At 40.6% G+C, this 12635-nt stretch overlaps 1 protein-coding gene across 1 annotated transcript in view; it reads right to left on the bottom strand.

Moving 5' to 3' along the window:
- Window positions 1–12635, bottom strand: part of XDH (xanthine dehydrogenase) — a 77851-nt gene that overhangs the window by 27803 nt on the left and 37413 nt on the right. The window contains exons 14-20 of the mRNA XM_044659590.1: window positions 9765–9949; window positions 9485–9656; window positions 6873–6956; window positions 5467–5636; window positions 3873–3996; window positions 681–800; window positions 257–358 (exon numbers count right to left, since the gene is read on the bottom strand). Of these exons, the coding sequence (XP_044515525.1) occupies window positions 257–358; window positions 681–800; window positions 3873–3996; window positions 5467–5636; window positions 6873–6956; window positions 9485–9656; window positions 9765–9949 (957 nt within the window). The remainder of the gene's footprint in view (window positions 1–256; window positions 359–680; window positions 801–3872; window positions 3997–5466; window positions 5637–6872; window positions 6957–9484; window positions 9657–9764; window positions 9950–12635) is intronic.

Below are 12635 nucleotides of genomic sequence, written 5' to 3'. Positions count from 1 at the left end.
ATATATATATATATATATATATATATATATATATATATATATATATATATATATATATATATACACACACACACAGCTTTATAATGACAGGTTTGGACTAGTTGATCAACTCTATTCAAACTATAAATGTCTCTAATATTTATAAATAATAACAAAAAAACTAGTGTCCTTTATGTAAAATTGTCAATGGCTTCTTCCCAAGTGAGAACTGCCACTCAAGCCTCTTCAAACAACAGGAAGGGAAAAAATAGATGACTATACCTGAAACAACATTATCAGCCTCAGCAAACCCCTTTTTGAGGTCTCCTTTCTCAATCTTGAGCTCTGAACCATAGAAGGAGTTGTTTTTTATCGCGTCCTGAATAACAAAAACATAATGCATGGTACTCAAATCTTCAGGTAGTTAACAGAAGAAGAAGAGAGAAGACAGTATTTCTGACTTGAGGAGGGGCAAGATATGTCACCATAAAAATCAGAAGAAGGTTCGGGAGTTGTATATCTTCCAAGCAAGCCATACAACATGGCAGCAGGACTATGTGTAAACATCGAATGCCAAGGTTAGCAAATAACTCTACTGCAATATTGTCAGAGCTGACTAGAGCTGTGATTAACGAAGGCTTGGGCAGCGGAAAGGAGTGTTCAGGGTAGAAGTGAGAAGGCTAGGGTCTAGCATCAGTCACCTCAATTGTGATAATAGCTGGAAGTTCCTCATATGTGATTTTCACAGCTTGAGCTGCCCTCTGTGCATGTTCCGGAGTATCTGTGACTACAGCCCCAATGATGTGTCCCACACAAGTGACCTAGGAGGAAGAAACACTGTTGTTGAACCTAGATGGTCTCAGCAAATCATTAGCCCTGCTCAACTATTCTTTGAGCCTTTTATGTCTTGATTGCTTCCCTTAAATCACCTGTTCCCCATCAAAGATAGAGGGACTGAATGGCATAGAAGATGGAGAGATGGCACTGGAGCTACAAAGTCCTTAGGACAAATTAATCTAACATCTCAGTGCTTTGTTGGTGCTGTTCAATGGTTTTACAGTCCTATCCAACTCTTTGTGACCCCATTTTGTATTTCCTTGGTAAAGGTGCTGGAGTGGCTTGCCATTTTCTTCTCCAGCTCATTTTATAGATGAGGAAACTCAGAGTAAAGTGACTTAACCAGGGTCACCCAGCTAGTAAGTTCTGAGAGCAGATTTGAACTCATGAAGCTAAGTCTTCCTGACTCTAGGTTCATCACTGTATTCACTGGGCCACCTAGTTACCTTCAGTGCTTCAGGCACTCTAGGACTGTAAGCAGAAAAATGTTGACATGCATTCTTAAGTGTTTCCTTACTGGGGAGATCCCTATGCCAATGAAATCACAAGTCTCTGGTCCCTATCTCTCAGAGGGAAGGAGAAGAGAAAGGAATGAGCATACATAGTACCTACTTAGCTAAGAGCTTTACAAATGGTATCATCTTTCCCATCTCATTATTATGTTGTTGTTTTTGTCATTCCGTCATGTCCAATGACCCTGTGGATGCTATCTATCCATGGGATATTCTTGGTAAGGATCCTGGAGTGGTTTGCATTCACTTCTCCACAGCCTTTTGTCAGGTAGTCAAAGGTAAAGTGATTTGTCCAGGGTCACAAAGCTAGGAAGTGTCTGAGACTAGACTTGAACTCAGGTCTTCACGACTCCAGGCTCATCACTCTATCCACTGAGCCACCTAGCTGCTTACTAGGTATACAAAGGTTAAGTGACTTCCCTATGGTCAAACAGCTAGGAAGTATCTGAGGGAGATTTGAACTCAGGTCTTCCTGACTCTAGTCCCAGCCCTCTATCCAGCATCACCACAGTTGCCTCTTCATTTTTATTAGACTCAGCACATTGGGACATTAATGCATTGCTGGTGGAGTTGTGAATTGATCCAACCATTCTGGATGGCAATTTGGAACTATGCCCAAAGGGCTTTAAAACACTGTCTGCCCTTTGATCCAGCCATAGTACTGCTTGGTTTTTACCCCAAAGAGATAATAAGGAAAAATATTTGTACAAAAATATTTATAGCCTCACTCTTTATGGTGGCAAAAAATTGGGAAATGGGAGGATGTCCTTCAATTAGGGACTGGCTGAACAAATTGTGGTATCTGTTGGTGATGGAATACTATTGTGCTGTACGGAATGATGAACTGGAGGATTTCCATGTGAATTGGAAAGACCTCCAGGAATTGATGCAGAGTGAAAGGAGCAGAACCAGGAGAACTTTATGCACAGAGACTGATACACTGTGGTACAATCGAATGTAATGGACTTCTCTACTAGCAGCAATGCAATGATCCAGGACAATTTTGAGGGACTTATGAGAAAGAACACTATCCACATTCAGAGGAAGAACTGTGGGAGTAGAAACACAGAAGAAAAACAACTGCTTGAACACATGGATTGATACGGACATGATTGGGGATGTAGACTCTAAGCGATAGCTCTAGAGCAACTGTCAACAATATGGAATTAGGTCTTGGCCAGTGTAACATGTAAAACCCAGTGGAATTGTGTGTTGGCTACAGGGAGGGTGGGGAGTAACTTGGGTGGGAGGGAAAGAACATGAATCACATAACCATAGAAAAATATTCTAAAAAATAAAAAATAGAAATACCCCCAAACATAATAATAAAATAAAATAAAATAAAATACTACAAAAATGCCAGAGATTATTCTTATAGTTATTTTTGATGCCAGAGACAGTGAGGTGGCTCAGTGGAGAGAGCATTTGGCCTGGAGTCAGGAAGGCCTGAGTTCAAATATGACCCTAAACATTTACTGTTTGACTCTCAGCAAGTCATTTAATAGCTATCTGTCTGTTTCCTTATCTGTAAAATGGGAATAATAAGAGTACCTACATCCTAGTGTTGTGATGTTCAAAGGAGATATTTGTAAAGCACTCAACACAGTTCTCATTACATAGTAGGTGCTTAATAAATATTGTTTCTTCTCTTTTCCACAATCTATTTTCTATTAATATTATGCTTCACACACTGTAGAAAATATTGCTTAAATGTTGAATTGATAGAGTGTATATATCTCAGAGTGGACTGAGTGACTACTATTTTCAGCTGTTCAGACAGCCTTGTACTTTCTACAAAGTTAAATCTCTGCCTAGTTGAAGTCACTGGAATATATATGATGTTATCATGAATTGTGTTTGTGGTGATTTACAAGTCTTTTATTAAATAAGGAGTTAGTGTATGTATTTAAAATTGAGACAAATAGATGGCACAGTGGATAAAGCACTAGACCTCAGGTGGGAAGACTTAAATTCAAATCCAGTGTCAGACACTCACTCTCTTTGTGATGCTGGCAAGTCATTTCATTCTTTTTTTGCCTCAGTTTCTTCATCTACAAAGTGGGGATAATAATAGCAACTACCTTCTAAAGCTGTTCTGAGGATAAAATGGAGATAATGTTCATAAAGTATTTTGCAAATTTTAAAACACTCTGTAAGCTCTTGTTATTTTCACTGACAACTTTATTATCACTTAACTGATAGCTCTGTTCTAAACAGAAAAGCTCTGAACAGCAAAGGAGGTAGTTTTTTAAACCCCACTACTATCTCTAGGACCTAAAGGGTAACTGTAAGCACAATCAATTTGCCAAACTTACTAAACATCATTTTGAGGACATCAGTCATTCCTGAACTAAACCTACAACAGGATGAGCAAAGTGTAATTAACATAACTAATTCCTGCTTTCTAGTGGCATATTAGTCAAATGGAGGTTGGCTGCTCATGCAAGTATAGAAAATATGGATACCTGGACATTTGAGAAGAAATGACCAAAGATTAAAGATAGAAAAATCATCTCCACTTACTTTGTAGAAAACAAGTCATACCTTATGTTTAGCAAAGACAGTTTCATCATTAAATAATCCAGTTTCATTACTCCCAGGAATATCATCAGCTGAGAGGAAATGAATAAATCCAGGTACTTTCTGGGCTTCTGAAATATCTATGGACCTAAAAGAATGAGAATCATGAGTGAGAAAGCAAAGAAGCTATGGCAAGTTCTGTCACTCAGGCTGTTGTTCCACAGGTAAGCTGAAAGGGGGAAGTAATTATCTATTAAATGTAATCATGCTGTTTCCCTCCATTTCAAGACTTATTTTTATCTGACGTTTTTTACTTTATACTTTGCAGTGTAATCACTGGCCCAATTCTGCCCTCACTTCAACCCCAAAATCAAGGGGATGGAAAAACACAAAGACATGGCATAGGTTAATAAAAAGTCCCCAGACTTGGAATTTGAAGACAGTTCTGTCACTCGTGACCTGTCCAAGATCCTCTCTGAGGTGCAATTAGATCCCCCATAAAACTGAGATAACAATACTTAAATTGCCTTTCTTGTAGGATTATTGTAATAGCTAATAAAAAGTGATTTTTTATTATTGCTCCTCACAATATTGCCTTTCTTGTAGGATTATTGTAATAGCTAATAAAAAAGTGATTTTTTTATTATTGCTCCTCACAATATGCAAACCACGATTGCGAGATGCTGAACTTCCTGACATAATGCAAGATCTATGGGCAAATGCTGCTCGCCCATTCTCCACAGTATCGTTATAAAAAAAGGAAAGTCACAGTGTTGGGTCTCGTACTATGAGAGGGAAGCCAGATGTAACCCAGCTGCAGCAATTCCCTGATCCTTTTGACCACCTCTTCCATGGAGAAATGGGAATGTATATAAGGTGCTTCTTTGCCATTGACATTCCCTTCCATCTAGATGTCATTGGGCTAAAAGAAGAGAATGCTTGATATGGCATTGACAAAGTGTCCCCATGGACTCCTATGTTATTGAAGTAATTTCAGTCTAGGATTTAATACAAGCAATGCTTCATATAACTTCATATCATTTTCTGGAAGTGCTTGCTAAATTTCTTAGGTTTTCCCTATGTTTAGCTAGAGAAGTGAGTGAATAGGGCTGGAGATAAGACAGGCAGCCAATTAACAAACCTCTCATGCCCCTTAGATTGTGAGGGACAATAGGGTCCTCTGAGGTGAACTCAAAAACTTGAAATGTGAAGTATTTAAATTCTCTCAATTGATCATTCAGAATTCTTTGAGAATTTTACATATAAAAATGGATACATGGGGGGCAGATGAGTAGCTCAGTGATCTAAGAGCCAGGGCTAGAGGAAGGAGGTCTCTAGGTTCAAATCTGGCCTCAGACACTTCCCAGCTGTGTGACCCTGGGCAAGTCACTTAACCTCCTTTGCCTAGCCATTACCACTCTTCTGCCTTGAAACCAATACACAGTATTGACTCCAAGACAGAAGGTAAGGGCTTAAAATTTTTTTAATTAAAAAAAAAAACAAAAATGGGCACACATAAGAAATTCTTTGGTGGTCAGTCTTTGGAAGGTCCCACCTAACTCCTAAATTTTAGGTCCAAGAGTCACTTTATTCCATCATATCTATAGCTACAACTCACTTGATTCTGGCATGAGCCTTGGTGCTGGTGACTAGTCGAAGGTAGAGTTCGTTGGAATACGGAGGGATGTCATCACAATACACTGCCTCCCCGGAGGCTTGCATGGCAGCTGAAAAGTGGGGAATGGGCCGGCCCACCATGTCATCTTCACCTTGTCCCTTTGGAACTTCCTAGAACAACAGGAGTGGCCAGTCAGGCTAAGCCTCCGAAGGGAGGGTGTCTCTCAGACTACTCAGAGAAAGCAGAGGAAAGGAAGCAGGAGGAGAACGCCTAGGAGGGAGAAGGCAAAGGAGGCTAGAAGGAATAGGATCAAAACATCATAGATCTAGAGAAGACCTCAGAGGCCATTTAATCCAACCCTATCCTTTTTATATGAGAAAACTGAGGTCTAAGTAAGTTAAATTAACTCACCTACCAAGAACAAGGCATCAGAAGGCTTTGAACCTAAGTTTTTTTCCACTCTATAATATTGCCCACTAAGAAGACTGAAGAAGACAAGGGAGGCTTCAAGACTGAGTGCAAAACAGAAGAAGGTAGAGGAAGTAATATGGATGAGAAGGAAAAGCAAAGGTGAGCACGATTGATCCCAGTGATGTCCACCAGCCCTGGAGAAGGACAGAAAAGACAAAATAGGAGGAAAGCTTTGACAGTTATCTAAGGAACAGATAAAAAGTAGAAATCGAAGCTCCAGGGACAAGGTTAGAAGGAATAAAAAGGGAGAAAATGCAATATTGATCTGAATATAATTCTGAGATTCTTTACTCAATGAAAAATTCTGGAATCATCCTTAGTCTTTTCATTCAACAGTGTCTAAAGATCATTCTCCTAAATGCATACTCAGTGGGCTTCCTATTGTGAGAATTTCTTTTTCACATACTATGTTATTTCCTATATAAGGCCCTGTATATTACAGGGGATTCCTGTGACAGACACAGGCTCCATGTGACTATAGGTTTTTACATTTCCTTTGTTCTTAAGATTCCCCAGGAAAGTGTCCTTTTAAACAGAATTTGGTTAATAAGTGAAGAAGACAAGGATTCTTTTCCTGCTATGTGACAACTATGACAACCATTACCTGTCAGCTTGGGGAAGGGCTGAGAGTTTGATGAACCACCTCCTAATTGAGTACTTACCAATTAGAGATGTCTTGGGATGCTCAAGGGAGGAGCTGAATAATGAGCTCCCCAAAGCATATATAACGGTACCTTATCCAGGACCCTCCAGGTCTTTGGTCACCGAAAGGGCCAATGATCTGTGTCACTTTATTGGTTATGATCCTGACATTCTTACCCAAAATCAGTCTCTCAAAATAATCTTAATCATAACACTACTTCGAGGCCACATCTGTTGAGAAAGATAAAGCTAAGAGAGGTCCCGAGCTTAGCTCTGGGTGCCTCCCCACTTACTTGGAAGAGCTGAACATTGGCGGGGGGCTCTTTTTGAAAGAGCAAAGTGGCACTGACATAGGTTGGATCCAATTTATCACATTTCTGTGGAAGAAAGAAGACCGAAATGAGCCTGGCTGTATGTGTTCATAGAGTTTCAGTCAGTCAGCTAACCTGCTAAGTGCTGAAGATACAAAAAGGACCAGAAGACAATTCTTCAAGGAGTTCACAATGTAATGGGGCAGATAAGAAGCATACAAATATGTGCAAACAAGGCATGTACAGGACAAATAAGAAAGACTGAGAAAGGCTTCTTATAAGACAGGATTTTAGCTGAGATTTACTAGGAATATCCAACAGGTAGATATCCATCATTAGGGTTAACCTGGCACCAAGTGAAGATTTTTCAACCAGGGAAGGGATCCTCTCATTTTATGCTGTCCTATATGCCACACAGGTATAGATGTCACATCCTTGAACAGTGATAACTGATGGAAAACAGACTATTTAATTGCTATTTTTTAAATTAACTCTTTCCTTAAGTCTTTGTAACAACTAAAAGACAGAAGGGCAAGGGCAAAGCAAAGCAGGTAAATTGACTGGGCCAGGGTCCCACAGCTAGGAAGTGTCTGAGGGCAGATTTGAATCTAGGTTCTCCCAATGCTAAGCTTGGCACTCTATCTTCCTTGCTGCTCTTTGATAGGGCAATATTCAGGAAGACATAAAGTTATGAGGATGTTTGGGGAAACACTCAGGAACATTTTTGATATATGTACTAATTATATTTGCACCCTGATAAACATGGTGAAGAGAGAGAGCTGGCCCACTCAGGAGCCAAAAAGTCCTGGGTTCAAGTCTTGCCTATGATACATTCTGGCTGTGTGATCTTGGGCAAGTCACCTAACTTCTCAGTGACCCAAGATAATTATCTAAGATTCTAAATTGCAAAAGAAAAAGTCAGTCTGCTTTGGTAGAAGAAATTCATCACCAAGGGCTTCCTACCCTGAGGGAGTCATAGATTGTGTCTCTGCCCCACAGCAAAAAAAAATTATTGATGGACTATATCCTCTACCTGGACAACTAGATGGTACAATGAATAGAGTGCCAGGTATGGAGGCAGAAAGGCTCATCTTCCTGAGTTCAAATCCAGCCTCAGACATTTACTAGCTAAGTGATCCTGGGCAAGTCACTTAACCCTGTTTGTCTCGGTTTTTTCATCTGTAAAATAAACTGGAGAAGGAAATACTCCAATATCTTTGCCAAGAAAACTCCAAATGGGTTCACAAAGAGTCAGATACAACTGAAAAATGACTGAATAACAAATATTATGCCTACTTATCACCTATTTCAAAACACTAAATGATCTCCTATGGTCTCTACCAACTCTTGTCCCTTCCAATAACTGATATTTATACAGCATTCTAATGATCTGCAAGTTCTTGGCATGTTATCTCATTGGATCTTCACAGGTACCCTATGAGAGAGTTCCTATCATAATCCATGTTTTACAGATGAAAAGCCAAGACAGTGCCTAGTGCTTGCTTAACATAATAAGTGGTTGTGGATTAAATGATGAGACTTAGAGAGATAGTGTGATTTGCCCAAGGCCATCCAGCAAGGCAGGATTTGGGTCCAGCTCTTCTTGACTTGAAACTTAACCCTCTAGTCCAGGGGTCGGCAACCATTTTGGCCGTGAGAGCCATATACGCCACATTTTTAAAAATGTAATTTCGTGAGAGCTGTACAGTACTCACTGTGCGAGCTCCTGTAACAGTGCCTGAAAAAAAAATTGACTTTAAGGCTCCTGCAGAAAGAGCCATACGTTGCTGACCCCTGTTCTCGTCACTATGCCATGTTGGCTGCAATGGCCCATTTGGCAGGGCAAGAAAATCTAAAACTATTCAGGTCTATTTATTCATGTTTGTGTAATTTTAGATTGTGGCACATAATCTAAAATTACACAGATCTTTAGAGTTCACCCACACACATACCCACCCACCTAATCCGGTGATTAACCCCAACCAATGCAAATTTGTAATTGTTCAGCATTTTAAGATCTTAGTTAGCTGAGGCACTAAGAGTGTGACTTGCTTAGGGTCACACATATATCATGGGTAGAATTTAAACCCAGTTCCTTCTAACTTGATCTGTTATCTGATGCTACTTCTCACATAGTTTCATAATACTGTGCTAATGTACTCTTCCTCGTTGGTCTTTGCCTTTCCAAAGTGGAGATATATTCACAGCCCTTAGAATGCATGGAACAGAGCATTGAAGACAGATCTGCTCCCCCCCCCCCCCCCCGCAGACAGTACATGTCAGAAACAGAGCCCATTTGCTGCCATGCAGCTCATAATACTCCCAGGTACAGAATGAGATTACCACATAGGAGGGAGATATTTAGCAAAATAAATTAAAATGCAAAATAAATTAAACTCAGATCATTTCAATATGTGGTTCTCTAAGCCAATACACAACTGGCAGGGATCCTTATGAATGGTTTTTTAGCCCCAGATTGTATTTGAGTTTGATGCCACTGCCCCAGACCACTCTTCCTGGGGCACATCAAATGGAGGTAGGTCATGAAGCCTCTGTATTCTACCCCCACCCAACCCAGCTCTGCCCTCACTCACATCTGTACTGTCTTTGCCCAGTTTCTGAAGCACGGTCAGGTAAAACTTAAAGAAGAAGCTGAGGGTGAGCGTACGTCGGAACTCTACCATCCCACCAGGGGCGTCTGGCTCCAAGCTCAACTCCTCTGCTAGGCTGGCACAAACTTCCTGAAGCAGTTCCTCATTCCAGGCTCTGGCCAGAAAGGAAGAACAAACCTGAGACCCTGGGAAAAGAGCTCCCCTTTCTGCCCCATCCATCCCTGCCCAGTCCATCGAGGTCATTCTATCTGTGTTCTCTCACCTCCCCAGCTGCTTCCTGGTGGTTTTCAGGGCTGGGATAGTTTTGTCAGCCATGCCTCCAAAACTGATGTCCAACTCCTGGACTTGGTCACTTTCTGGTTTGAATAAGACCCTCATTCCACAGGTCACCTTGGCGATGTCATCTTCCCTCCGAGCGGCTTGTTTGAAGGCTGAGAAATATTCTCCCTGAAAGAAGCACAGGGTAGACTTCTATCAATCACTGAACTCTGCAAAGACCCTAGTCCTGGGAGTGGGATAGATTAGGATTATTATCTCTATTTTATAGATGGAGCAACTGAGTCACAGAAAGGGGAGGCGAGGTGACTAGCCCAGAAGGGAACATGCAGGGAAGCAGTGACATCAGAACTCAGTGGACCTATTCATGAAATCTGAATGACATCCTCAGCTAGTCTTGCTATTAGCCACAAGACATCTCAACTTCTGCCTCTGTGGCTTTGTAGAGATAATCTCTCATGACTGGAGCACCTTTTAGAAATCCCTAATTTCCTTCAAAGCTCAGCTGAAGCACCACTTTCTTGAACACAAGGTCTATTCTTACTTCCCCCATTCTTAGATGCTAGTGACTCCCCACCAAAATAATGTTGTATTTTTATATATTTAATATATGTCCTATGGACAGACGGTATAGTGGATAGAGCACCAGGTCTGCAGTCAGGAATACTCATTTTCTAGAGTTCAAAACTTGCCTCAGTCACTTACCAGCTGTGTGATGCTGGGCAAGTCACTTAACCCTGTTTGCCTCAGTTTCCTTATCTCTAAAATGAGTTGGAGAAGGAAATGGCAAAGCACTCCAGTATTTTTGCCAAGAAAACTGTAAATAAGGTAATGAAGATTTGGAATATACACAAGCACACACACACACACACACACACACACACACACACACACACACACACACTTTTCCCCCCTACTCCCACTTCACTAAAAAACTGAGCTCAGAAGATGTATTCCCAATGCTTAACTTTGTATCTTTAGTACATAGTAGGCATTAGGTAAAATACTTGTTGAATTGAATGAAATTAGGCTGAGAGTTGCATTAAAATGATCCCGAGGGGTGGAGGAGTGAGGATATGGGCATCAGTGTTACAATGAAGACCTCCCCTTGTTCCCTAGCATGTAACTTCATTAAAGGCAAGAGCTGGTTCATTTTTGTCTTCATAATGCCTGGTACATATAAGGAGCTTAAAAATGTTTATGGATTGACTGATTGAGAGCTAGAAGAGCCGAGTTATTTATTTATTATTTCATAAACAGGAAAAGTGGAGTACAGAATCTGATCAAGCTTATGATATCCCCATAGGACAAATCAATAAACCAGTTGAAGAAGAAAATGTTCTTCAATTAAAAAAGAAATTTTCAAGGCCATTTTCTTACCTACTCTAATCTTAGTCAAATGGTTAAAATTTACTATGTCTCAGCAAATATACAAATTTAAATATCTTCCTGCCATAGAGAGTGGCATGCCAAATGAGAGGTTGAAAAATACCCTCAATTGATGGTCTCCACTGAGTAATTAATACCCCTGTCCTCACTCCCCCAACCCTCAGGACCATTTTAATGAGGATTTCAGTCTAGTTCCATTCAATTCAATGCAACAAGCATTGAACCACTATAGTGCAAAGATACAGCACTAGCTACTATATGGAACAGTGATTCCCAAAGTGGGTGCCACCGCCCCCTGGTGGGTGCTGCAGCGATCCAGGGAAGCGGTGATGGCCACAGGTGCATTTATCTTTCCTATTAATTGCTCTTAAAATTTTTAAAAAATTAATTTCCAGGGGCTAAGTAATATTTTTTCTGGAAAGGGGGCAGTAGGCCAAAAAAGTTTGGGAACTACTGGTATAGAAGAACAAAAATGAAAAATACATCCTATATCATAGTGGAGAGTAGAGAATACCACACACACACACACACACACACACACACACACATACACACACACACACATACACACACACTACATGAATGTAATATGATCAGAAAGGGGAGAGAATATAAACTTAGGCTCTGAGGGAAGGCTTCCTGTAAGAGGAACCACCTGACTTGGACCTTGAAACTATTTAAATGGTGAGAGTCAGAGGGGAGAAAGGAAATAAGTTATAGGCAGTCAGCACTAATTCAGTCATGAGATTGGGGTTCCTTCCACCTAAAACAATACATCAAAAAGCATCTCCCTTCCTTCTTTTCGGAGGTCAGACTCTGGATGCAAAGTCTTGCATATACTATCAGATGCAGTTAAAATGTGGGAGAGTTTTTATGATCTGCTTTTAGCTCCTTTTTCCTCTTAAGTCTTTGTAACATGGGATGACACCCTGAGGAGGGGAGAAGGAAAAGATATATTCAGAAAGAAAAATGTAAAAATTAACCAACAACAACAACTAAAACAGAAAAGCTGGGCAGCAGATCACTTGAGGAATGAAGCCTACCTCAACAAGGGAGATGAGTTCCCATTCAAAGTAAAAATGTACCCACTAGTCCTACTTTAATGCCAACTCTCATAAGGGAAGTTGACCCCCTTTGGAAACAGTAGCTGCTTTTGTGCATTGAAAATGGTTTTATTTTAGGCAGCCAAGCCCGGGGGCCATAACACAAGATAGGATGCTTTCCAGGTATAAACCTTCTGACTTCAATCCCATGCTATGCTACAGGGCTATTGTGGATTCAGACTGGTGCTGGAACCTATCAAAGGCCATATTCTGAGTAAAAACAACAACACCACAGGAAGATTAAGGAATCCAGGCCACTGGCAGACACTGAAAAGCAACACAATGAGGGCTTCTATTGCTGACTCTCCTTCTAACTCAGAGATGACTTCAGTCAATTCTTGGAAAGATTGCTAGATCTCTGCTGC

Source organism: Gracilinanus agilis, chromosome 2, assembly GCF_016433145.1.
Source record: "Gracilinanus agilis isolate LMUSP501 chromosome 2, AgileGrace, whole genome shotgun sequence".
Lineage (NCBI taxonomy): Eukaryota > Metazoa > Chordata > Mammalia > Didelphimorphia > Didelphidae > Gracilinanus > Gracilinanus agilis.
The sequence above is the reverse complement of the archived record's forward strand: the minus strand, read 5'-3'. Positions and strand labels throughout refer to the sequence as shown.